General features: G+C 43.3%; 1 protein-coding gene across 12 annotated transcripts in view; it reads left to right on the top strand.

The window, feature by feature from the left end:
• MYO16 (myosin XVI) overlaps positions 1 to 26924 on the top strand; it is a 698554-nt gene that overhangs the window by 624446 nt on the left and 47184 nt on the right. For all 12 annotated transcript variants that reach the window (XM_045377420.2, XM_005586232.4, XM_074021383.1 and 9 more), the window contains one exon: positions 4107 to 5207. In XM_045377420.2, coding sequence (XP_045233355.2) covers positions 4107 to 5207 — 1101 coding nt within the window. The remainder of the gene's footprint in view (positions 1 to 4106; positions 5208 to 26924) is intronic.

A 26924-nucleotide genomic window follows, 5' to 3' on the forward strand; every position in this document is an offset into this window, starting at 1 on the left:
TTTGATGGATGTTGCTGATGTTACTGAACCCCAGTAACTGGGGAAGCTCACTGAGTATTTCTGTGGGTCAATGCCCTTGATATTCTTAGACCTGTGGTTTTGCTTCCTTGAAAAGCCCTATGAAGCCCCTCCTTGGATTTTTCTGGGTACTTCTTGAAGGGTCTCTTCAGTGTGTGCTTGACTTCATCTTTAGATCATGTTTTTCTGAAAATTCGCTGAATTTTATTTCTACTTAGAAGTCATTTCCTCCCTCCCTCCCTTTCCTTCCTTCCTTCCCTCCTTCGTCCTTCCTTCCTTCCTTCCCTCCTTCCTTCCTTCCTTCCCTCCCTCCCTCCCTTGCCTTCCCTTCCCTCCCTCCCTCCCTCCCTTCCTTCCTTCCTTCCTTCCTTCCTTCCTTCCTTCCTTCCTTCCTTCCTTCATTCTTTTATTATTTTTGAGATGGAGTCTCACTCTGTTGCCCAGGCTAGAATGCAGTGGTACAATCTTGGTTCTCTGCAACCTCCACCTCCCAGTTTCAAGTGATTCTCCTGCCTCAACCTCCCAAGTAGCTGAGACTACAGGCGTGTGCCACCATACCCGGCTAATTTGTGTATTTTTAGTAGAGAACAGTTTTCACCATATTGGGCAGGCTGGTCTTGAACTCCTGACCTTGTGATCTGCCCACCTCGGCCTCCCAAAGTGTTGGGATTACAGGCATGAGTCACCACGCCTGGCTGGAAGTCATTTCTTAGCATTCAAATTATTTGCCATCTGAAGAGCCTGGCAGTGAGAACCATTTTATTTTTAAACTCAGAAGGTTCTTGTTCCTTTATAGTGAATAGTTCTTCTTTACTTTATCTCTGTATTCTCATGATTTACTCTAGGCAGCTAGAAGAATCCAGGAGGCAACTTTAATACTGCCTGGAAATCTCCTTAGCCACATCACCCTGTTCATCTTCTGTTTTCTGTTTTCCACATGACTGCAGGTGAAATAGTATTGGTAAACTTAACACTGTGGCTAAAATGTTCTGTTCCCTCCAGCTTCCAACATCTTCCTCACTGTTCTTTAGGCCTCATCAAGAGCTTTCTTGAGGCCACCACGCTTCCCCTCATGGTCCCTTCAAAGCTCCTCCCATGGCCCAAAGCAACTTCTAAGAGTTTAAGGGTTTTTTTGTTTTTGTTTTTGTTTGTACAGCAGAGTCCACTGCCAGGTAGCAATGTCTTTATGAGTTGTCTATTGTTACGTAACAAACCTCTCCAACTTAGTAGCTGAAGACACCAAAATAAGGTTATTATATCTCTCATGGTTCTAGTATTTGGCTGGGCTCTGCTGAGCAGTTCTCAAGGAGCCTCTTTCATCACTGCAGTCAGATAGTGGCTGCAGCTGTGATCACTGGAAGTCATGGTTAATTACATCTCTGGTGTCTGGGATGGGAAACCAGACAGCCGAGGGCTGCAGCAGATCGGAGTCCTCTGGCTCTCCCTCACCTCTATGTAGCCTCTCCACAGTTCCCACGGCGTGGCTGCTTTAGGGTGTACAGACGTGTACATGGAAGTCAGGGCTACCTAGACATGTGTCCCAAGGGAAGGAGGCGGCCAGGTAGAGGCTGCATTGTCATTGGCCCAGCCCCAGAAAGCAGGCAACATCATCTTCTAATCATTGTATTCATTGGGGCAGACACAGAGACCCTCCCAGGTTCCAGGTTCTGGAAGAGTATGTGGGGCTGAAAATATCATTGAAGGCAGCTTTGGAAAATACGGTCTCTCACAAATCCTTTAAATTATTCATATCTTCAGAGCAACTCTATAATCTTAAGGTTAAAAATGGGGTTGCTTTATTCACTTTCTAGAAGCTCAGGGGCTGTTATGTTTTAGCCCATTGAAAGTCACTGGAATAATGCTTATTAATTAAAGAACTGCACACTTTGGGTACTTTCTATTCTTAAAAGTTGGCTGCTTTGGGGAGCCCCGTATAATACTGACTTACAAAGATGTCCATTGAGTTCAAAAATTACTTTCGTTCTTTTCCATTCCCATTTTCTGGTGACAGTGTGTCAAGAACTGAGTGAAGCACTTTCCCTACAGTATCTATTTTATTCCTTTGAGATACATACTCATATCACCATTCTATGCATGACAACCCTGAGACTCAGAGCGCTTCGCCCAGGAGCTCTTCTAAAATGACGACCCTGCCCCACCAACCCCAGCACAAAGACACACAGTTCTGTGACCCTCACTCTGGCCTGTTGGTTCTCATCTTCGTGGCCTGTATCACATTCTAACATACTGTAGAACTCACTCATTTGGCGTATTTCCATTTTTGTTGTTGTATGACTCTTCCCACTAGGGTAGAGGAGGGTAGGGAACTTATCTTTACTCATGAATTTATCTCGGTAAATACTCGTTGAATGCATATGACTCAATGAATGAATAAAAGGTCATGCTGAGATTGGAACCCACGTCCATCTGATTCCAAACCTTTAATTTTAACCATTAGACTGCATTGTCTTCCAAAAACTGGGTACAGAGACTGCTGCCAAAATGTGCAGTCATAGTGAGGGAAGAATACAACTGCCTCAGTTAAATAACTCAGGAACTCAACAAAGGCAGATGTGCCTCTATCAAGAGTTCCTACAGATTCAGAAAATACCAAATTAGTAAAATAATTCAAGGTTTGGGAGTTTAGGTATTTCTAAGACTCAAAACAATTTTTCCAAAATTAACATCTCTGTTATCAGAGAAATTATATTTATTTAATAAAACATTATTGTAATTTACAGAAAAAGCATTAGAAAAAGAAGTCTTGTGAAATTTTTTTGACTTAATTTTCAATAATTGTTTTAAATTCATATTTAAGTAGTTTTGTTCCATCTCTTTTGAAATTCACTCTTGTAATAACACTATGCTTATTTGTTTTTCTGAGTATGGCTTCTTATTTTACCTTCAGAAGTTTCCCCTTGAAAAGTTCTTAGGGAAATGTTATTCTTTTGGTTTCCTTGTTAAGGATGTGTTTCTGTTAAGTATTGAAATGTACTGATTGTAAAACCTGTCGTCCCTGACATTTGAACAAAGTCCTTTTTTTAAAGACTCTCCATCCACACAAGTGTTTTGTTGTTGTTTTGTTTTGTCCATTTTACATCATTTTTATTCATTTATTTATTTTTATTTATTTATTTATTTATTTATTTATTTATTTATTTATTTGAGACCAAGTCTCACTCTGTCACCCAGGCTGGAGTGCAGTGGTGCAATCTCGACTCACTGCATCCTCCACCTCCCAGGTTCAAGCGATTCTCCTACCTCAGCCTCCCGAGTAGCTGGGACTACAGGTGCGTACCACGAGGCCCAGCTAATTTTTTTTTATTTTTAGTGGAGATGGGGTTTCACCGTGTTGGCCAGGCTGGTCTCAAACTCCTGACCTCAGGTGATCCGCCCACCTTGGCCTCCCAAAGTGCTGGGACTACAGACGCCCGCCACCACACATGACTAATCGTATTTTTAGTAGAGACGGGGTTTCACCATGTTGGGCAGGATGGTCTGGATCTCCTGACCTCAGGTGATCTGCCATCTCCAAAGTGCTGAGATTACAGGCGTGAGCCACTGCACCCAGCCCATTTTACATCATTTAAATAATCACACTCATTTCTGACAGGAAGCTTCCATATGCCACTAACTATTAATAGCTAATTGGCCAGGTCTCCTGAGTTTCAAATCATAAGGACCAGTTCAACCCGTACATTATGTCACACCTGTGTTAGGTCCTAAGCATCCACACCTAAGTGTGTTCCACCACCTGATCCCTGAGTGTCCCTTCCCCACTGTGTCTCCAGGGACCTCACCTCCGCGGCCTCCGTGGGTGGCTGACGTCCTGGAACCCCCTGACGTTCCGCTGGACATCCTCCTCAGGGGATGGGAGTCTTCCGTCTCCAAGATCAAATCTCTCTTTTCTCGGTGGTGGTCTCGGGAGTTCAGGTTCAGCCAGGGAGCCTAGCGGGTGGAGGAACATGCAGGCCCGGTCCCTTGGGATTCTCAGGGCGCAGGGCCGTGGCTCCGAGGCGAGCCCCGGGCGAGGTGGGCACCCGTGGGCCTGGCCTGGCACCCACTGACCGTGTCCTTTTCTACCGCAGCTCTGGCCCGGCCCAGACCGCACAGCGACGACTACAGCACCATGAAGAAGATCCCTCCTCGAAAGCCCAAGCGCAGCCCCAACACCAAGCTCAGCGGCTCCTACGAAGAGATATCGGGGTCCCGGCCCGGGGACGCGAGGCCCCCGGGCGCCCCGGGGACAGCAGCGCGCGTTCTGACCCCCGGGACCCCACAGTGTGCGCTGCCCCCGGCCACGCCCCCGGGGGACGAAGACGACGGCGAGCCGGTGTACATCGAGATGCTGGGGCACGCGGCCAGGCCGGATAGCCCGGACCCCGGGGAGTCCGTGTACGAGGAGATGAAGTGTTGCCTGCCCGACGACGGCGGCCCAGGCGCGGGCTCCTTCCTGCGCGCATCGCCGCCCCTGCTCCACGGCGCGCCGGAGGACGAGGCGGCGGGGCCCCCCGGGGACATGTGCGACATCCCGCCGCCCTTCCCCAACCTGCTGCCGCACCGGCCGCCCCTGCTGGTGTTCCCCCCGACCCCCGTCACCTGCTCCCCCGCCTCGGATGAGTCGCCCCTGACACCCCTGGAGGTGAAGAAGCTGCCGGTCCTGGAGACCAACCTCAAGTACCCCGTGCAGTCGGAGGGGTCGAGCCCGCTGTCCCCGCAGTACTCCAAGAGCCAGAAGGGCGATGGCGACAGGCCCGCGTCCCCCGGCCTGGCGCTGTTCAACGGGTCCGGCCGAGCCTCTCCGCCGTCCACGCCGCCCCCGCCCCCGCCCGGGCCGCCCCCCGCGCCCTTCAGACCCTGCGCGCACTTGGCCTTCCCTCCGGAGCCCGCCCCGGTGAGCTTGGGGAAAGCGGGGCCGAGCACAGAGGCGCCCAAGGTCCACCCAAAGCCAAACTCTGCCCCTGGGGCCGGGTCCTGCAGCTCCTTCCCCAAGATCCCGTATTCCCCGGTGAAGGCAGCCAGGGTCGACGCCAGGAAGGCCGGCTCCAGTGCCTCTCCCCCCGCGCCCTACAGCCCTCCCAGCTCCAGGCCTCTCAGCAGCCCCCTGGATGAGCTCGCCAGCCTCTTCAACTCTGGGAGGAGTGTGCTTCGAAAATCCGCGGCGGGAAGAAAAATCAGGGAAGCCGAAGGTAAGCGGAGTAGACATCCTCCCACTCCTTTTGCATGGACGCTGTGATTGCGTGCACCTGTGTACATCCGTGTCTGCACAGATGTGAAAGAATAAAGTTTCAGGTGATGGCCGTGGTCGTTCAGAGCAGGTATCAGCTTGGAAAAAAAAAAAAAAATCATATACACCCACTGTGACCAAATAAGTAGGAATTAATATTTCCGTGTTGCAGAATATGACAGAAAAGGCTCGTGATACAAAAAGACACAGACCGCAACTGGATTTAATAAATTATAACTTGATAAATGTTCGACAGAGAAGGTTAAATGTTAGCTACTGATTTTTTTTTTTTTAATTCTTCCTTATAACATGAAAGTGGTATTCTGGGTAAGTTTCTATTGCCGATTTCCGTTTGATGTACAGTTCACGGCTACCCCCATTGTGCGGTTTGCCATCCATCTAGCTTTGCCTGGTGGTATCTGGGATGATGACCTATCCAGTTACTACCCTGCACTTAATGCCACTCGGCTGTGGGCTGTTTGGGATGAACTGCTTTTCTTCTGGTCGTGTGCCATCCAAGGAACACTCTAACGCAGCCCCGTTGTCTGTGTTTTCTCATCCAGTGACTCAGCCCACAGTGGGGTTTGCAGGTAGGAATCAGTCCACTAAGTGAGCTCCATGACAGGCTGTTCCCTGCCTTAAAAAACATTTATTTTGTGTCCCTGTAAAAGAAGAATGTAGCAGGCAAAATAAGATTTTCATGCTGACTTTTTTTGCCAGTCTTTTGTAACTGGCTAACCACGTGGCTCTTCCTTCAGATGACACGGCCTCGGTGCCAAAGGTACTGTTTTTGCACAGATTCCTTTAATACTCACAAAGAATGTCCTCATCTTCCAAAAGACATGTTAAGGTTTGTATACAAAGCCAAAATGTTTTCCCAATGGTGTGTATTTTGGGGAAGAAGTTAATTAATGAAAAGGATCTTCTCTTTAAGAAAAATTATAACCAGTCTCTTCCATCATGATGGCATTCGATCCCCCACTCCTCTCCAGGTGAGGCAGGAGGATAGGGTCTGGAGGCAGGGAACCTAAGGCGCTTTCATGTCGACGCCCTAGAACTCATTTGAAAGGAAAACCGTAACTTTCCGTGCCTAAGTAAAAAAAGGACCCTAGGCTACTCCCTCTGCAAACCCCTACTTTTTCTGCACCACAGATGGGAAATTAGCTGTCCGCAACCAGTCAGACTTACTGCAGGCAGAGTCTTCCGTTGTGTAGAAATGCAACTCTATAACTTCACCTTAGCCTCTGTTCCATTGCTTTTTGCAACCAGTCAATCAGATGTTTGCAGAGGAGTGTGATCTTTTAACTTCACTTCAGCCTCTGATTGGAGGCCACCACTTTATTTACATGAGGTGAGCATGAAGTGGCCAATGGGAAACCTCTAGGGGGTATTTGGACCTGAGAAGATTCTGTGTCTGGGCCCTTGAGCTGCTGCCCAGCCCAATCCCACACTGTGGAGTGTACTTTTGTTTTTGGTAAATCCCTGCTTTCATTTTTTCGTTGCTTCATTCTTTCTTTGCTTTGCTGGGTGCTTTTCCAATTCTTTGTTAAAAATGCCAAGAACCTGGACAACTTGCAGTCAAGACCCTCTACTGGTAACACAGGGTAGGTGGCAACTGTGAACGTTCTTGTTTTATACATGGAAAACTTCATGGTGGAGAGGTTAAATTCCTTCCTTAGGGTTAAGTGGTAGGATTGGAAGTAGACTTTGATCTACAATGTGGTAACATTTTATGCATGCATTAACCTGCTCCTTCACCAAAAGAAAATACATAAATATGTAAGCATTCATCATTTGATTAGCAATATTACTTTAGGTACAAAAACTAGAACATCTAGAAAGCAATCTGAACAAGTGAAAAGTAGGTCAAGGCTAAGAACCTTTAACGATGAATGAATAACCTTCTCCCTATTTATTCTTCAGACAAATAAGCTAATTGTTTGTTTAGCTAACAAATTCTTCTTAATTATAGGCCATTAATAAATGAAATTGTATTTGTAAATAGCAGAATGTTTGAATTTCACAAATCGTGTTTCATTCCAAGGAACAAAATGGATAAGAGAAAATCATTAAATGAACAAATTAATATTTGCTTTTAGAACTAAAAGTTTATTAAAACCTCATGAACCTCATTTTACTAGAGAATGGAACAGGGTGAATTCTTCTTGACTCTATTCAAGGAAGTGAAGTTAATGAATTTCTAGACAGACCTCATCATTTGGAAATCCCAAAGTCTACCCCTCAGAGGATAGCGAGAATTATAGTGAGCCCTCCAGGCATAGTGTGTAAATTTGCTAATTATATTTCCCTGTGGTGGTATTAACCAGTATTTGGGAACACACATCAAAATCTCAAGTACAACATAGTTCAACTATAATTATAAGACATCTATTTTCTTATTGTGGGCTTTTCTGCAATACTTTTTCATGTGAAAAGATTGGATTGAGCCACTTATGACTTTCTCAAAAATATACGAATTGGCAACTTTGGCCACTTGCACAGTTGCTGTAGTAATAGAAAACTTAGCAATACCAGACCAGGTCATCCCCGCACACCGATTATGGAAGTCCTAACTACACAGTTGACTACACAGTTGAGAAGTGTATAATAATTCTTTTTTTTTTTTTTTTTTTTTTTTTTGAGACTGAGTTTTGCTCTTGTTGGAGGGCAATCTTGGCTCACTGCAACCTCCACCTCCCAAGTTCAAGCAATTGTTCTGCCTCAGCCTCCCGAGTAGCTGGCATTATAAGCACCCGCCACCATGCCTGGCTAATTTTTGTGTTTTTAGTAGAGACGGGGTTTCACCATGTTAGCCAGGCTGGTCTCAAACTCCTGACCTCAGGTGATCTGCCCGCCTCAGCCTCCCAAAGTGCTGGGATTACAGGCGTGAACCACCATGCCCAGCCTAGTGTCTAATTCTTTATGGGCTGTGATGAGGGAAACAAGTTTACAAGTTCGGATGTCATGTTCTCATGGGATAGTTCAGGTCATTCTTTTAGAATGTAGGAGAGGTTCAACATAAGCTGTGGAAGGAAAAGCATTCGGTGCTGGTGCTCAGCACTGGTGCTGGTTATATGACTCTTAAAGTTTACACAGTTTGATCCTGAGGTCAGTAATCCATTTTCTTCTGAATGAATTCAATGACTTCTTTGGAACTTCTTTCAAGTTTTAAATCTTTTACTGTACTTTCTTTATGCTTAAAGGCATTTTTATTTTCACCGTGAAATAGCTTTTTTTAACCAAATAATACAATGTGTGGCTAATTTACCCTTCAGGCTTCTTAAATTAACTAAAGTTCCTTTTTTTGTTCAGTTTTCATAGGGGAAAATTATTGCACAAATTTTGCAGAAGGGTTCAAAATGTTCTCCTTGGCTCTTTGGAACAGTGACCGCGACAAGATTAAACCACTCAGTAATTCACTAGTTATTTCTGGTTAAAATATAATGGGCTATAATGTACGGTGAGTTGTGTACAGGAAGCAAGGTTGTTTCTCGTGTAATTCTACTCCGTTACTATTCCGTAGCCTTATATGTAGGATTTCACAAATTCTGTGTTGCCCAAACCAGTTCATTTTCTATAGATTCTTGGATATGCAATTGGAAGTATAGACAATCATGCAGATTCTAAGAGTGGTGGATACACATATAGGAAAGATATGATTGTGCAGATGATGGATGTGACTGCAGTCTGAGAAGAAATGTTTGCAGCAAGGAATTGTAGTGCTTACTGTGTGCCAGGCACTGTCTGAATAATCTAATTCTCACAACACTATAAGGCATCTGCTCCACTTATCTCCATTTTACAGGTGGAAAAACTGGGGCACAGGGAGATTAATCTACTTGCTCAAAGTTACTGTGCTCATGGGGGACAGAGAATGACTTGAGTGCAGTCAATCTGTCTCTAGAGTCTCTTCCTCTAGCCGCCTATGCAATGCTGCTCAGACCGCAGGAGAAAAGAGACAGAAAAAAAAGTTTTAAAATTAATATTTGTTCACTGAGGGGCAACGAGTCATAGTCATAAGACTGTAGTTGAAGAGAATTGTCCCATAAACTCAAGAATGCCAAACGCACTTTATACTGATTATGGGGATGTATAACTCTGGGACACAGTGTCTAGGCTACTTGGCCCTTAAAATTAATATTGACTAAATGTTTAATTGTCTGTGCCATTTTGGATATAAAGATCCCATTAATTCACAACACTTTTTTCACCTCATGTGATGATGTGGCTAATATTATTATGCTAATTATTTCTAGTCGCTTGGTTTCAAAAACTATGAGACCCGATGCAAATGGTGAATGAGAGTCCTTGGCTCCTTCAGGCCACTAGGGTGCTCCATTGCTCTGAATGGCATTTCCGCGTCTGGTTGAGTTTATCCAGAATAAAGTGAAATCACATGAGCATGTTATTCTCTACTCAGTGAAAAAGATCAGGAAGACTGGGTCTGGACAAAAATGCAGTACATCTCAGAAATCTGGAGAAGAAAGTTGAAGACAGCCTGGCCAAATTAATGAAAATCAGACTCAAAATATTTTTTTTTTAATTCAGTTGTATTACTTTCTGATACATTGCATCCTTAGCTTCTAAGTTATAAACAGGTACTTTAAAATGATGTCAACAAAAAAACTGTAATGTACAGTATTTCTTTGCATATAGTAAGTGACTATTAAATAGTTGTTTGAGTTAAAATTTACTATAAAAGAGCAGTCTGCCATATAAATCTATTTACTAGAACTAACTCTTGTGGCATTTTTACTTAATAAGGATCACATAAGCTAAATGGAAGTCCCTATTAATTTCAAATATTTTATTTGATTACATAAATATTCGGAATAAGAACATTTTGAGTTTGGAGTCAGAGTATTTTATAAACAATTTTTTACAATATATTTTTATTCCACATGGCCATTTGTTTACAAAATAATTGTTTTTCAAGTTTTCCTTATGGAAAATTTCAAACATAGACCAAAGTATAAAGAATAGATTAATGAACTTTCTCTGTGGCCCATCCTATTTCATCTCTACTCCTGCCCATTTCCCTCCTCTGGCACTGGATCATTTTGAAGTGCATCCCAATGCAAATCAGCTGGGCATGGTAGTTCAATGCCTATAATCCAAGCCCTCTGGGAGGCTGAGGTGGGAGGATCACTTGAGCCCAGGTGTTCAAGACTAGCCCTGGCAAAGTAGCTAACGAGGCCTTGTCTCTACAAAAAAATAAAATAATAAAATAAAATAGCCAGGCATGGTGGCATGCGCCTATGGTCCTAGCTACTTGAGAGGCTGAGGTGGGCAGATCGCTTGAGCCTAGGAAGTTGAGGCTGAGCAGATCACTTGAGCCTGGGAGGTTGAGGCTACAGTGGCTGTGGTTGCTGCACTACACTCCAGGTTAGACCACAGAGTAATGCACTGGCCAGAAAGTAAGAAAGATATAAAAGAGAAAGAGAGAGGGAAAAAAAGGAAGAGAAAAAAAAAACCAATGTGAACCATTTAAATAATATATATTTAAACATTTATAAATATTTTATCATAGATGTTCTTTAGAAAAAAAAAGCATTTATTCTTAAGGCACTTTAATAAGTGCTCAGACCAATCAATCCATTTCAGTCTTCACGAGCATGAAACTGCTATTCATGACAAAAGCCTGATTCTTGAAGCCAGGGCATCATTTTTCACGATATAAACAAAATAATTCTTGGGCTAGCATTCCACCAAGCAACGCAACTCTGCAAATTTCTCTAAGGGAACACTTGCACACATCGCCTTCTACAAAAAAAAAAAAAAAAAAGAAAGAAAAAAAAGGATTCTAAATATTATATCAGGTAGAACTAACTGTGAAAGATCAAAATTCAAAGACACACAATGACATCCTAAGTCAATATCGTATGGGTTTCAGATGTTTCTATGCCAAATCAAGTACAGTTACCCATTCATTGTTTAGCGACAAGATGCAGGATGCTTCAGAATGACTCAAATGCCCCTGAATTACTCACGGAAACCTGGGATGTGCTCCAGGACGGTGTTTGCAAATTGCTATTCTCTGCTCCTCATGTCTGAAACAGAAGTTGCAACATTATCATCATTTAATCTCTGACACATTGAAACGAGACTGTATGAGGCATTAGTCTGCCTTATGCAAATCTTGACATCCCATAATGGGATGCAGAGCTTAGCATCCCCTAGGCTTCTTGCCTATGTGCAGGTCTTGTAGTGTTTTATCCTGTCTGAAGCAGTTAAATCTTTTTCACTCCCCTTGATGATTTCTCCCCATGGTGATTTATTTGAGTGTGGGGAGTTGGGGGCGGGAGTGCTTATGAAAATTAGAAAAAGTGTGGAAGATAGTTTACTGATATGCTCTTCTGCTGATGATCTGTGACTGTCTGAATTCTTGTCTCATACAAAGTGAGGCGCTCCTCTGCATTCCAGAACCATTTTAAATCAATGTAAAATTTTCCTCATTTTCCAAATGAGTAAGTCCTTTGGGAAACTAGATTAACATCCGCAGAGAAGGGGGGTCTCCATTTATCACTAAGTGGACATTAACCAAGGAGGAGCTGTGTGAAGTTTCTTCCCTTGCCATGTTAATAAACCTGGGCTTGACAAGAAGGGAATATGTCTCTTTGGAAGAAAAGGATTTTTTTTTTCTAATTTCTTTGCCTCTCTGCAGTAGCCAAGAGTGCCTGTGCCTGAGACTTGCAGCTATATATTTCATTGTTTTTAATTCCCTAAATGTCTAATAGAAATAGTACTGTGTTCATCTACACTTTGAAATTAACTTTCAATGTTAATATATGTATCAGTAACCCAGTTTATCTATGTTGAGAGCACAAAGCTCTTTCTTTCCTATATTAATTAGAAATATATATATTTTTAATGCCTAACGATTTGTTGTGAATGTTTGTGACATTTTTCTCCTAACTTATAACACTTTCTCTGTATAAATGCCCAATAATTCATACAGGGAAATTGTGCAAGCAGGAGGCCTATAAACCAGACTTAACTTGTGGAGTTAATTCCCTTACTGTCATCCAATAAGCTTAATGTAAGCACAGGGATTGCCACTGGAAATCCAAAACACTGATAAACAAATCTGGCATTGCCTCTGCCCTCTCACAGACCACATCAGACACAGAAGGTGCATCCACTTTCAGTGAAAGAAATTCCAAAGAGGAAAGAATTTCTAACCTGAGGGCCATAAACCACGTGTGGATTCATAGTTGAGCTCCAAGTGGCCCATGAGCCCCCATGGTATATGTGCCACTTGTTTGGGCAGAGGCTTCATAAGCTTCATCGGATCCTCCCAAAATGTCAGTGACGTGGGAAAAGTGAGGAGCCGCTCACTTTTTTTTAATGTGCACTCACAGCACTTTCTGCAGCCAGAAGAAGAAGGAGGTAAATACCTGAGAGAATCTGAGGGCCTTGCAACCAGAGCTGGCAGAAGGGCAGGAGGAATGCTAGAAGTGGATGACAGGTGGATGGAGCTCTCTAGGTGCAGAAGTCAGGGTAATAGACGCTGCAGGCCGATGGATGAATATAGGGTGAGACATGAAACTTCAGGGTGTGTCGTTCCTTTAGAATATAACCATGAATTTTGAGGAAGAAGGAGGAGAAAATGACTTCCCTTGCATAGAATCAGAGCAGGATAAGCTTTGTACTTGGAAGCTCCTTGTTAGCTTGATGACAAGGCTCTGAATTATCTCCATTGTTTCTCTTCCGTCACACAGGAATTCAGCATTAACTCTTAGCATCTTTCCTACAAAGTGCAAAGAACCAGAGGAAGAAAATGAACAAAAACAGTGCTTCTAGGTACATATGTATAATGAGAAATACTCAGATATACACTGTGACGTGTTAATGGCATCCTGGTCATAATATAAACAGCTATTTGTAAGTGGCTATCTCCTGTTGACCAAGCATATTGACATCTCCTTTCTCCCCCGGACCCTTGCATCTCGTTGAGGTGGGTGAAGCAGGTGTTACCATCCCTCTTTATTAATGAGCAATCTGAGACTGAGGGATTAAGTGATTTTCTCATAATCACAAAAACTAATCAGTCTCAAAGTCAGGAATCAAACACCTCTCCTTTCTCCAAACCTTGGATTCTTTCTATTATGTCCTTCATAGTCTCTGAAAACAATAAAATTAAAATAGTGATACAGAGTCTCTGTTTGAGAAAGGAATTCCCCTCTGAAGTCAAACACAAACTCATTGCCAGGAAAACATGTGGGAGGTGGACAGATAAAACTGTTTTGCCCATTGTCAATGTCCCGCCAGATGCCGCTTTTGAAACAGAGCATGTTCTTCCTGTACCCCCTGCCTCCTCCTCCTCTTTTTCTCCCCTTTCCTGGAAAATCCTTTCTACCCACCTGCCATGAAGTGTCTTCCGTAGCACCAGGGATCCATAGCACACGTGATAGACTAGGATTATTCCTCAACTCATGTCTCCTCACTTTCCATTTCCCTTTTTCTTGGCCTCTTTAAAGTTTTGCTTGGGACTGAGTTCCTGATTGCTGAAAAGAAATCCACCCTCACTTGCAGAATGGCCGAGCATATTTTTTGTAGGACACATATGACTTGCTGGGGATGTGGACTTCAACCTCATAAGTGGGGTGTCAGATGCCTGCCCCAGACCTGCCAGAAATTAAATAGGTGGTGGGCCCTCACCTAGCACCAGGAACCCTGCTAAGAACTGTGCAGACAGATGATCAGCAGTGATTCTCAATAGCCATCACGATTGGAACAGGGGAAAGACAGACAATCAAAAAGCCCTCGTCGTCTGTCTCTACAGCAACTTTCTTTAAAAAGGCAAAAATCCATTCCTTTCTCAATTATGTGAATGCAGAAACCGACATCGGTAACGGCAAAGTGAGAAACATGACTGAATAAAGCCAGGGCTATGTTCACAGCCCCTCAATAAATATTTGTTGGGAGAATATAAAGCGGACTGCTCTCGTGACTGTGCTGTCCCTGCTAGGTCATACCACTTCATTATTCTTTGAAACCGAGGAGCAAAACCAAGCAGAAGGTTATGACTATTAAATATTTAGATCAATCTGATCGAAAAGGTACCCTTTGAATTGCATGAACTATCCTGAGAAATTACCTTAACATATTAGCTGTAAATCTGCAGCAGCTAGCATGTCAGTCAGACTAGAGATACGTATCTAGCATAAAGAGTTTATCATTTTTTAGATGAGCCAAATGCAGCAAAGTAATCTTTGCAACCGGGATGCTCTATACTGCACCGTCAGTGGGGAAAGGATCTGTTGTACCTGAAATTCTGAAAATAAGGCAGTCTTCTCAGAAGTGGATTATCTTTCATAACCAGTAAATATTTTTCATGCTATCAACCCGTTAAAGCAAGCAGCTATTGTGTATTGTGTCTCTACACTGGATTGCAAATTAAACTCCCACTGGGGGCTCTAAAGAGAAATCCAGCCCTTTATCCTCTAAGCCACTCAGCAGCTCTCCTTAAGCAAGTTAATAAAGACCTTCCTGACTATCTGCATCTCATTATTGCCACATAATACAATATCCTGGGGTTTTCTTCCTTTTGTGAAGAAATGCTTAGAAACAACATGGTGCATGGAATATTGCCCTAAAGAGAGACTGGGCAGGTGCCCTGCTCTCTCTCTCCTGAAACGTATTGGAAGAGAAAAACCTATTTCCTAATTACCTACCGGTGTTTAGGCTCTTTATGCCTGACTTGAGTCATTTTTATGATTAATCCCCAGATTAGCCTAGAAAATTTCACGCCATCGTGAGTGAGCTATATTCAATATCATTTCACCCAGTCCTTTATTCAATGAGTCAACACAGTCGTCCACCATGTACTCTGTGCAGAGCTTCTCGGGCCGTTACCGACTCCACCCTGGTTTCTCCTTGAAATCTTCAGTTTTCATACTTAGACCCTGTGCATGGGCAATTAGTGGCCATTTGCAAATTTAATAACACATGTTAATTATAATAAGACAATAAACAATATGATTCATTTCTCTCCCCCACGCAAATGACTAAGTTCTAAACTATGCAGAGCCCAAACAAGGTCAGACATGAACTAGATCCCAGACTTACACTGATTTACAGAACACTGACTGCATGAGACACCTGAGAATTTGTACATTACCCAAAGTCCTAAAAGCCCACAAAAGAGCTTCCTCATACTGAAAACTCGGACTCATAGTCAAACATAACCCTTTGAAAGAAATCTCCATTTTAAAGCAAGGAAGAACTGATATATGCACAATTGGTACATCACTGTGTCCCTGAAATATATGTACATTTTGGATTTTGGCTTTATTATTTGCTTTTTATGTGAAAAGCTGGATAAACTGAGAAGTAGTAAGTGAAAATGAGAAGACTTAGGCAAAGCAATGAGTGAAAACTTTCGCCATACAGGCTTTTCCATGTCACTCAAAAGCAAACAAAACCTCGCAGCTGTGAAGTTACTTGCTGAGGTCACATCCGTTTGGTGACATTGCATTCCTTTAACTTCGGCTCTCAGGTGAGATGACCGGCTGGAGGGGGGTCCAACTGGTTTTAACAGCAGGATGGAGGGGGCATACAGGAGTGCAAACAACCAATGTAAAGTAGGTGACCTTCATCATACACAGATCCTTTCTTAGGTAAATAACCAGTGCCCAGCAGCAGATCCTATAAGGCAAAATAGTATATCTTTTTAAAATTTTTTATGAGAATTTTATTGACTCTGTCTCTTGGTATTTAACTACCTTTGTATATATTACCAGTAATAAAGTCCCCTTCGTAACAAAGTCCCCTTAGATTTTTAATCACTAAATTGCCTTCCGAGTGACTATTTCAGTCCTTAAGAGAAGCTATAGGACCTTGATTTCGGAGACAGGAGCACACTCTTGGTGGTGTTCTAGTTCCTGCTAATCACACCCTATTTGCACCACATAAGCATTAGCACAACTAGAGATTTGTCTGAATCACTTACATGTCATACCAGACAGTAAAACTCTCATTGTGAACATTAATTTCACTGATGTCGTTGCAGCTTGGTGGGGGGTCGCCACCATTCACTTACCCAGGCTTGAAATTATCTCTAATTTAGAGGCTGGGGACAGTGACACAGGAAAGAGGCTCTGTGCTTTCTATCTGGAGATGCGGGATCATAAAAATGTCTTTTTAATCTGATGATCATTAAAACACCCAGTGATGTGGCGCCGCGGCTAATCGGAATGCATTTCCATTTCTGTGGGGATTGAGCATGTCTTTGGAACCCTCTGCAATGGCTTTAGAAACCAATGTTCCTTTTATCAGGTGAGAAAATTACCCTATGGCATACCTTTTTAGGCTACAAAATATCAGAGGTTAACTTCAGGCAAAATGGTAAAACTAGTAGTAGTATTTCCTATTACTATGTGCAATTTGCTTCAAAATTTCAAAAAAGGTTTGGGAAAATCATGAAATACGAAGGGCACACTTCATTCATTTATTCCAAGGAATCTGTTTGGTGCCAGACATTGCATGGAATTGTATGGATTTTTAAAATGAATTGTGGGCTCCCTCTTAAGCAGACCATGGCAGGGAAACTTGAAAACTCCAACGCAACCAAGGAACTAGAAGCACGTTTTACATAGAGATGCTACTCGGGGTTCACAAAACACTACTTAGCCATGATGCTTGTTAAAGACTGCATTTTTACTCATAGTATTCTATTCTCTTTCATTTTAAAATGCGTGTCGTGACCCACTAAATTGATGTCTCAGCCCACAAATATGTCCTCTGAAACACTGGTCTAGAGGGGAGGATTTATACGGACAAACAGGAAACAAAATCTGCAAAGAGATAATATCAGAACAAGAGCAGGATGTCCACTCGCGTGCTGGAAGCCACTGTGTGCCTTATCCTGCATATTAAAAGGATTTTTAAAAGGGCATGATCAAATTATGTTTTGGAGTAACTATATCAGAATACCTATAGAGGTATAGATATAGATAAAGGATAGATTTTTTTCTTGCTATTTCTATGTTCATTTGCATATGAACCTGTATACTTTAGAAATGATTAATCTGGCTGGGCGAGGTGGCTCACGCCTATAATCTCAGCACTTTGGGAGGCTGAAATAGGCAGATCACCTGAGGTCAGGTGATCAGCCTGGCCAACACGGTGAAACCCCATCTCTGCTAAAAATACAAAAATTAGCCAGGCGTGGTGGCAGGCACCTGTAGTCCCAGCTACTTGGGAGGCTAAGGCAGAAGAATCACTTCAACCCAGGAGGCGGAGGTTGCAGGGAGCCGAGATCGCGCCACTGCACTCCAACCTGGGCGACAGAGCGAGACTCCGTCTCAAAAAAAACTAAAAATAATAATAAAAAAAGAGTGATCAATCTGGGCTGATTAATTACTTAAGAAATGAAGAGCTAGGAGAAGGGAAACCCCACCACCGACCTGCCTGGCCCCCTCATGGTGTCTTCCTGTGGTCCCCAGTGAAGTGTGAATCCACTGGAAGCTTAGGCTCAGCCTTTCTCTACTGCGTCCCAGGCATTTATCCTTCCTGGGTGACTGGCACCTGCCCTGTGGCCCATCAAGGGAAACTGGGTCACATGAGCACATACAGAATTAGTCACTCCAGCCAATCTACCACCAGGAAGAGATACAACCGTTAACGGCTATCAAAGACACAGTCCATGTGGCTTTTCCAGAATTTCGAGAATAATTTGAATCTCCATAGATATTTTAAATTTATTTTCAAGGCCTCAGAGCTCCTGGCTGGGAGCCAGCGAGTGTGGGCAGGTGGGCTGTGCTTCAGCTGGTGTCCACAGGCGCTGCCACACTCTTATTAAAATATGGAAATGTCTTGATGCCAGCTGGTGCAGGGCTGCTGCCCTGAGCTCTCAAGGTCCCCACGTCCATCCCACCCCCTTGGGTGGCCTGGCCCAGGCCTGCCACGTTTCTCCTTGGTGAAGTGTTGACACAGCAAAATGCTCAAGGTTGATAGCTGAAGCTTGTTCCAATTGGCCCTGGTTTGTGTCTTTTTTGTTATTAAGTACTTTAGATGGGTAAATTTGTAATGAGTTCTGAGCAAGGGATTTGAAAAGACCTCACATCCACCACTGCTATAGTTTTTCTTTTTCTCTCTTTCTGTTTTCTTTAATTTTTGCTGTTTCTTTTTTAGCGGATGACAGGCACCACTAGTTTACCATCCAGGCTGTAGGTGTCACCAACACGAAACACTCCCAGCAGAAGAGCAGAGGCGTTATCTGCTCACCTTTGCCTTCTGGGGAAAGTGAGGAGGAACCATTTCCCTCCAGGAAAGCATATGCTGCTGACACCAACTGCGTACTTGACCACACACTGTGGCTCAGGACTCCTGGATTTACATTACCACCTGGCATTGAGGAAATGTAAAAATAACAGCAATATAAATAACCTCATGACCTATAAAAGTATGCGTGAGGAATGGGGCTCTGGGCCAGGCAGGCTTGTTGTTTAGGTATTGCATACTCGGCTAATTATGTATAAAAATAAAATAAAATAAAAGCTACCCAAGTACAAGAAAAGGAAAGGGATTGAAGTGATTTTTTCCCCTTTATGGCAGGGACAGAATAAATGGGCAAAAAAGGATTCAGTTAGTTAAATTTAAAAGGAAATTGGCACAACTTAATTTTCTGTGCATTTTTGGGTACTGAAAACCTTATTTATACTGACAGTCATTTTTTAGCTTTACTATCAATGCATTCTTCCCTTGCTCAGCACATATGTTGTTGAAGACATCGCTCTGTTTCCTACTTCAGTTGGTGTTTTCTAGCACAAACCATCTTCTTCGACTTGGCAGGGGGGTGGGTGACAAGAGTTAGGAGTGAAGGAAGAGCAGACATTTCCTTTCCTCCCTGCTTAACCTGGAGGATAAGTATTTGCGGCACTCGCTACCACAGAAGAATGCTTAAAACATAAGTTCAAGAGGAATTTCAATCTACTCCAGGGTGGTGATTTCATAAGGGGTTATTAACAAGTAGGAAGGAATGCCGGGAGCCCAGCCTGAGACATTTTAGGTCAGTAGAGGGCCGGGCAAATCCAGTTTCTCAGCCCACGCGTCCCTTCCAAGGTCTGCAGTGATATATTTTTCTGTTTCTTGAGTAATCAATGTTTATAGAAATATAACCTGTCCACATAGTGTGGGTAACAGCTGTGTCACAAGAGTAACTGCCTGGGAACCCAGTTCTCTTCCCAGATCTCCATCACCACTAGACTTAGATGCCCTCTCTTGATATATTTCTGCAACCATTTGCAAAGGGATGATAAAAATCTGGACCACGTTTTCAAAAGGCAATTCGAATTGTGCTGTTCAAAACATACATAACTGCGGTGTGTCACCTCCATGAATTTAACATATTTCCCCTTTAACAGTCTCCACTCTCCTCACATCCACCCATCTCCACATGAACCCTCTCTTCTTGGGTTTCAGATTAGCTTCTGTGGTTCTTTACATCTGAAATTCGTCTTTCCGAGAGGCAATAACACAAATGTTTGGATTATGCTATCATGGAAAGGAAAGAAAATTCTATCGTGTAAAAGAAAAAATGCATTATGTAGAAGAAAACAAATCCCTTCCTAGAAGCTTATAAAGTAGAATGCAGGTCTGCTTGAGAGGGTTGTCGAAGCCCTGTTTGCATTTCTTCCTCATGTGCAGTAATACAGGATTTCAGAGAAATCTATATTTTAGAGATTTAAAAGGAGTTGCCCTGTGTAACACAAACTAGATTTGGTTTAACACAAGCTAGACGCCAATTTCAGGTCGAAGTGCTTGTATCCAAATTTAATTACGCACCATCTATGTGTATCTGCGAGTGCTGTCGAGCTGCGACTTCTAAATTTTACAAACGAGAACTTGAGAAGTGGTGGGAGCCTGCCAGGCACCTCTCTCTGCATTTGTACTTTTCCTTAATGCCAAGTAGGAAAAAACAAGCACATTCCCTTCATGCAATAGCCTTTCTGAAGAGGAATTTTCCTATAGAGTTTCAGAATGAGTTATAGCCAGTATGAGTAATGAGTTTAAAATGTATTTTCACATTTTTTATGCCTTACATAGCACTCTTAGTATTAAGTCAGCCAAACAGCTATAGTTTGTTTTTCTCCTGTGTTACTGAAACCCGGATCCCATCTCATAGGATTCCAAAATACACTCTAATTTGATCTCTAGCACAGGTACCTAAGACAAAACTGGTGTTTTCAGCATCTTGTTGGGGAAACATTCCATGGCTCCTTTCTCTCCCCTGCTTCATGGCCTTTACCCTGCGCTGATGCTGTCAGCGGCCCTCCGCTCCACACAGTCCTGACCTCTGCCAAGGCTCCCGGCCTGCAGCCCCTCCTGCACAGCAGTCACCTGGGCATCCCCTTCTGCTGCCTCCTCGCACTCAAGAGTGTCTCTTCCTAGAAAATTTCTCCTTCCTGAAAGATTTTTAAGTCTCTCCTAGCTGTTTCCTTATTCAGTCCTAATAAATGCTCTTCTTCAAAAAATTGCCACTCAATTTAATCCTCGGGCCTGTGGCTGTCACTTCAAAGTCAACAAGTACAACCCCGGATGCACCCTGCTCTTCATGTGGGAGCTGCTGCTCTGAACCACACCCCAGCTGTGGTCCCCATGGGGTCCCAGTTCTCCCTCTCAGAGGGATTGAACTCAGCGTCCTCCTGCCTCCCGACTCCTTCCTCTGCTTCCCCAGCCTCTCCCCTGACTCTCTTTCTATTTCTAATCTCTCCTCAAGGCCCATTCAGCTGTATACTTTCTTTGGTAGATTAGTATTTACAAAAAAACAAAAAACAAACCAAAAACAACAAACAAAACCAACACCTTCTTGTTCACAGCATGCCCTTGCTCAAAATACTTGCTGGAACCCACTCCTGTGATGCTCATAGACTCCAAAGCTCTCTGCTCCTGCTTCCCGATGGGGAGGTGTGGGCAGAGCCAGCCTCCTCTCCCTCAGGAGTGCAGTCAGCTCTGCCTCTGCCTCTGCAGCTTTCCCTTCTTTTTCCCTCCCCTTCTCCACATTCCATCCGCAACCCAAAATCCACTGCTTCTTCCTCCTGCCTACACAACAAAGGCTCACCTGGCTGCTCCAGCCCACTCTGACCTCTCCTAAGAATTCCTAGAGCATTTTGCAGAGCTCCTATCCCAGCCCGTGGCCCTTTGCAACCTTAACACATGCCTTCAAAGCACCTTGAAGGCAGTCCCCTTAGAGCTGAGTCACTATGGAGAAGCCCCGGGGAAAAGCACCCCTTGGAATGCACCCTGGATGTCCCTGTCACATGGATTGGCATTATAAGTGTCAAAGGCTTTAACAAATGAATACAGCCATCAAAATTAGCCGAGCAGGATGCGAGTCCCACAGTGATGCTTCCAGATTATTCAGTCTTCTATACCCCTCAGGTAGTACCTTTTCTTCTTGCACTTACCCAGTTGTCATAAATTCTTGTCATCTGTTGTGCCCCATAGCCCTTCTAAACTGTAAGCGCTCAAAGGATTGTTTCTCTCAGGCGAATATTTCTTTAAGTTCTAAAGTAAATCTTAGCACCAGGTTTGGACCTTGTAGGACGTGAATACCTATTGAATCTATGGAGAACTCCCTAGTTTGGGGGAGGAATATGGTTTGCTCATGGCCCACCCCTCTTCCTTCTTCTTCGTTCAGTTCTTATGTTCCCCAGAGTGGCCGCTGCACTCAAGAGCATCTGTTTGCCTTCCCAGGGGTGAACCACGCACTGTCCTTTCTGCCAAGTTTCTTGTCACTCTTGGTTTGGAGCAAGGGCTCATCTCAACCCCCATTATGCTCCCTGTCTCTCCAGCTCTCCCAGAATTATTCAAGGACATTTCTCTCTCCCCAGTAAGCAATGTCTCTCCACTCCTGCAGAATTTTTGCCTTCTTCCTTAAGAGAAGTTCCTCTTCTCACCCTCCATCCTACCTCCCCCTCCCTCCACAAAATCCTTCCTGTGTCTCCTCTCCCAGACACATCCCTGATGTTAACTTATTCATGCCTCTTCTATCAGGGCAAACTTATAAAACAGTCTTGTTACTGTATGAGGAGTTAGGCTTTTCCCATAAAACATTTTCAAGGTGAGCCAGAGGTGACATTGCCTTTGTAGTCTCATTCAGTGACCTCACACCTATTTCTCCTGCCAGCCTGTGAATTACTCAAGGGTAAAGATCTCATCATGTGGATTATGGCTAGAGGCTCTATGCCTGAGACCCATTTTGGTTTTTGTCTAGAGATTGAAGCATATACAATTGGGGAGACGTGAGCTTCTTTAAAAAAAAATAATAAAGATGAAAAATGAACATGTAGAGAGTTAAGTGGACATTTATTCACAATGAGAAAATAAATCAAAGTATGCATTTACAAAGTATTACAAATGTTAACTGTCTGCACATTGCTTGAGCCCCTCCCTGGGCCTTGGAAGGGGCCTGGGGAAGAGAGGGATGCATGGAAGCCCCCTCACTTAACTACGGATCAACCCACTGTGCCCACTCCAGTCACCACGATTCCAGAGTCACGCTCAGCACAGTCAAAGCATGCCAACATTTATCAAATTGATTTTTATCTCCTGATATTCCAGATTGTAAAGCAATGTAAAGTACGATTTTACAAAACTATTTATGGACCTTGTGTCTTTGAATTCTCAAACCATGGGTCAGGAATCAATTTTCAACAACCATAGGTCTTTTCTCTCATAAGTTAACAAGCTTAGGTAGAAAACAAACAGCTCCACTCCACTGCATAAAAGAAAATATTCACCTCATGCAATGAGATATTTTCCTTATCTTACAATTTTAAATAAGTAAAGATCAGCACTCAAAGGTAGATTAACACTGAAAGTGCTTCCATAAACTGTCAATCTTGCGTGAATGGGGAGGAATGATCATTGTGGTGCATGGCTTTACTGTACTGATTTGCATAAAATTTTCCTTTAGTAAATGTGCAAGCTATTTTACAGGTACAGAAAGTGTAGCTCCTTTCAGAAAGAAAATTGCTATAGCAACATTGTTAAAACTAATTTATTGTTCATTCACCTTTTTTCTTTTTCAACAAATATTAATTGAGCACCATCTGTGTGCCAGGCTGTATTCTAGGCGCCGAAAATACAACGCACATTGTATTTGCCCACATTCCAGAGGAAGGAGACAGAAAACAAACAACTGGGCTGTTCTGTGCCATGCAGGGAGAAGGACTGTGTAGGAAACGAAAGCAAGGAGTGGGGACGGGAACTGACCTGGCGAGGAAGACAGGTGCTGTTTTTCAGAAGGTCATCCAGAAGGCCTGAACACAGTGCAGCTGCCATGCCCTGCTGGATGCCGGAGAAGGAGAGAGAGGCCGGGAGGCTGACAGGGCTGGGAAGGCAAGACCGAGGCCAAGGCCTAAGGCGTGTAAGAGGGGCGGGGGCCCAAGGCCAACAGGAGCCAGGGCATGCAAGGTCCTCTCAGCCTCAGGAAGCCTTTGGATCTTAATGTGAATCAACTCAGAAACCAGCAGAGAGGCTGCAGTTGGAAATGACATGATCCGACTTATGTTTAAAGCAAGGTTTCTCGGCCTCAGCACAGTTGACATTCTGAGCTGGAGACTATAATTCTAGGCTGGGGACTGTCCTGTGCACTACAGGGTGTTTTGCAGCATTTCTGGCCTCTGCTTACCAGACGCCAGGAGCACACCCCTGGCCCAGCTGTGACAACTAAAAATGTCTCCAGACATTGCTGAATGTCCCCTGGGGGTCAGAAAGCCCCTCCTATCAAGAGCCACAGTTTAAAACAGAATCACATTGACTGGGAGTGATATTTCAGTTATATAGAAACTAGCACAAGACAACCAAATTTTTTGTATTAACATTTAGAGATTTGCTCTCACTAGATTAAAATTCAACGTAAATGTACCTACACTGCATACTTGTAGTTAATAATCATATCCTAATGCGAAGGCCAAGACTTTATTTTTGAGTCAGATCCTGATGTGATTCAATTCTCTTGTACCTGTAAAAAGAGCACCAAGCCCAAGATCACAGAGAAATCTTGTTAATAGGCTAAAAGAAAACGCTACAGGTATCCAAACCAACCCGTGTTACCATGGACCCAACCACAGGATGCCACTGAACTACACAACCCCTGACTTCACCAGATGAAAAGGCACAAAAATGTCTCAGACACACCTTTAAATATTATACAGGATTTACAGTATTCACTTCCCTATTGTTTCCCTAAATTCACTGAGAGTTTCAAATATTTTCTTTCGATGTCGACTTTTCTTCATTCTCAGAACTCTGCTAGCCACTGCTTGAAGGCATGAAAAGGCTTGATGACATTGTTTGCACTGTATTATTTCTAAAATTCCCCTGAAAGCATGCATCATATATATGCACTTTTAACAAAGACCTCTTCAGACTTCATGCCATTGTCCTCTTGATGTCTGATTGTTGTAATTCCCTCAATGCTGAAGTGCTGGGTAATGGGAGTGCTTTTGACAAGGAATTTTGTGTGCTAAGCTACCACTTTACAGGAGAACCCAACCATCCGGAGTTTCTGCATTCGATCCTCAATGTGTTGAATCTAGAAATTAACAAGTCAGGGCACGGCTGCTTTCACGTGTTTGGATCTAACTGGGAGAAGGGTGTTTATGAGCGGAGGCTGATGCATAATTCAGTAGAATGCCCTGGCTACTACAAGCAGAGGAGAACCCCAAGTGGGGATGTCATACTGAAGCCGCAGCACTATTGCAGCTGCCAGAGTGCAGCTTTGCAGCCTACAGTTTTCAGTTCATTACCACTGAGGCCTGGGTGGTTAACTCGTCACAGGAAAGAAGCTGTCATATCCTGTCCTTTATATCAGCAAATGAAACAGTAAAGGAAAACTTTACATAGAGGAACCAAGAGTGAAGGAACGAGTGTCGGGGGACTGCTGAGCCCTCTGGGCCTCAGTCTGAATCCGGCTGCCATGCCGTGAGTTGTGAAATGTTTACATGGAGATTAACCTCCCCAAGCCTCAATGACCTTATCTCAAAAATAGGCGTAGTAGTGACAACTCTTCAGAATTGTCATGAGAACAGAGCTAAACCAAGCACCACATCTAGCACGGAATTGGCACCTAATATGCACCCGGGTGATGGTAACTATTGTAAGAGCAATGTGAGGAAGTGTCATGCTGACCATTAATTCTTACACCTTACATTAAGAAAGGCCTATTCCTTTATTCCCATCCAGAGCCAGCCTTAAGTAGATAAATGTTTTTAAGATTTAAAAAATTTAAATAATTATAAATTAAGATTGAAAAAATTAAAATTTAGCAGATAATTCAAGGATTTAAGCCTAACCTATATGACCATTTAAAAGAATATCATGGTGGCTGAGCACAGTGGCTCATATCTGAAATCCCAGCACTATGGGAGGCCAAGGAAGGCAGATCACTTGAAGTTCGAGACCAACCTGACCAACATGGTGAAACCTGCTCTCTTCTAAAAAATACAAAAATTAGCCAGGCATGGTGGCACGCACGTGTAATCACAGCTACTCTGGAGGCTGAGGCAGGGGAATATCCTAGGACGCAGAGGTTGCAGTAAGTCGAGATCGTGCCACAGCACTCCAGCCTGGGCAGCAGAGTGAGAGACACTGTCTCAAGAAACGAAATTTTAAAAACCCAAAAAACATATCTTGGCTACAGTTTAACCTGCCAATTGAAAAACAGAAATACTTTTAAACTTTAATCACAAAAATGAGAATTTTGGCTATAATTTAAATACATCAGTTGATGAGATAGAAATCAGTCGTGAGGGAGGCCAGCCCGAAGTATTCAAACCGAGAGTCAGCAAGTGTCTCAGAGGATTCGCTTATTGCCACCAGGTGTAAGAGGACTGTCCTCATTCAAAGCCTTGGGGGAAGCCCTCACTGCGCTGAGAATGAAACCTCTCAGTTCCTCTCTGGTGGTTTCCCAGGCCCTGACTCATTAGTACCGGGTTCCTTGAAAATGGTGAGCTCTTTCCTGCCTTGGGGTATTTATGCATGGTGTGGAGGTTGCCTTTCTAAAACCATGAGCTGAAATGCGACCTCATGGACCTCACCCACCTTGCCTGGCTGCCCACCAGTGTTTTCCACTTACTAGGTTTTCCACGCAGCTCTAAGTCCACCATGTTTAATTATCTGCTTGTGCATCTGCTTGTTTATTGCCAATCACCTTTTTGGGAGAGAAGCTCCCAGGTACCAGGCAGTGGTATTCATTATGTATCTCCCACGCTCAGTGAGTATCTTGCACATAGTAGGCACCCAATAAATAACTGAATTAAAGAATGCAAAAATAAAATAGGTGAAAGAAACATAAAAGCAGGTGAGTACATCTTCAGCCAGTTTTAAAACAGAACCTGTTTTACTGGCATTCAGAAACTTAAGGGAAAAAAAAAAAACCAAACTAGAGTTGACCACATTGAATAAGTATTCTTTCAGTTTCAGCCCGTTCCATAATTGCTCATTGTCAAGAGCTAAAACAGTTAAGATCACCTGACTTTCACTTTTGTTGCCATTCTTGTACATGCTAACTTGACTGAAGGTCTTTGTTTTTTATGTATAATGGAGTCAGAAGGCACAGTGGCTCACTGGATCATTTAAATATAAACACTTCTGCCTAGTTTTCAAAGTGCTGATAGTTTTGCCTTTATTCCATCTATCCAGAATTTCCTGCTTATGAATCTTGACC

The sequence above is a fragment of the Macaca fascicularis genome, chromosome 17, assembly GCF_037993035.2.
Source record: "Macaca fascicularis isolate 582-1 chromosome 17, T2T-MFA8v1.1".
In the NCBI taxonomy this organism is placed as follows: domain Eukaryota; kingdom Metazoa; phylum Chordata; class Mammalia; order Primates; family Cercopithecidae; genus Macaca; species Macaca fascicularis.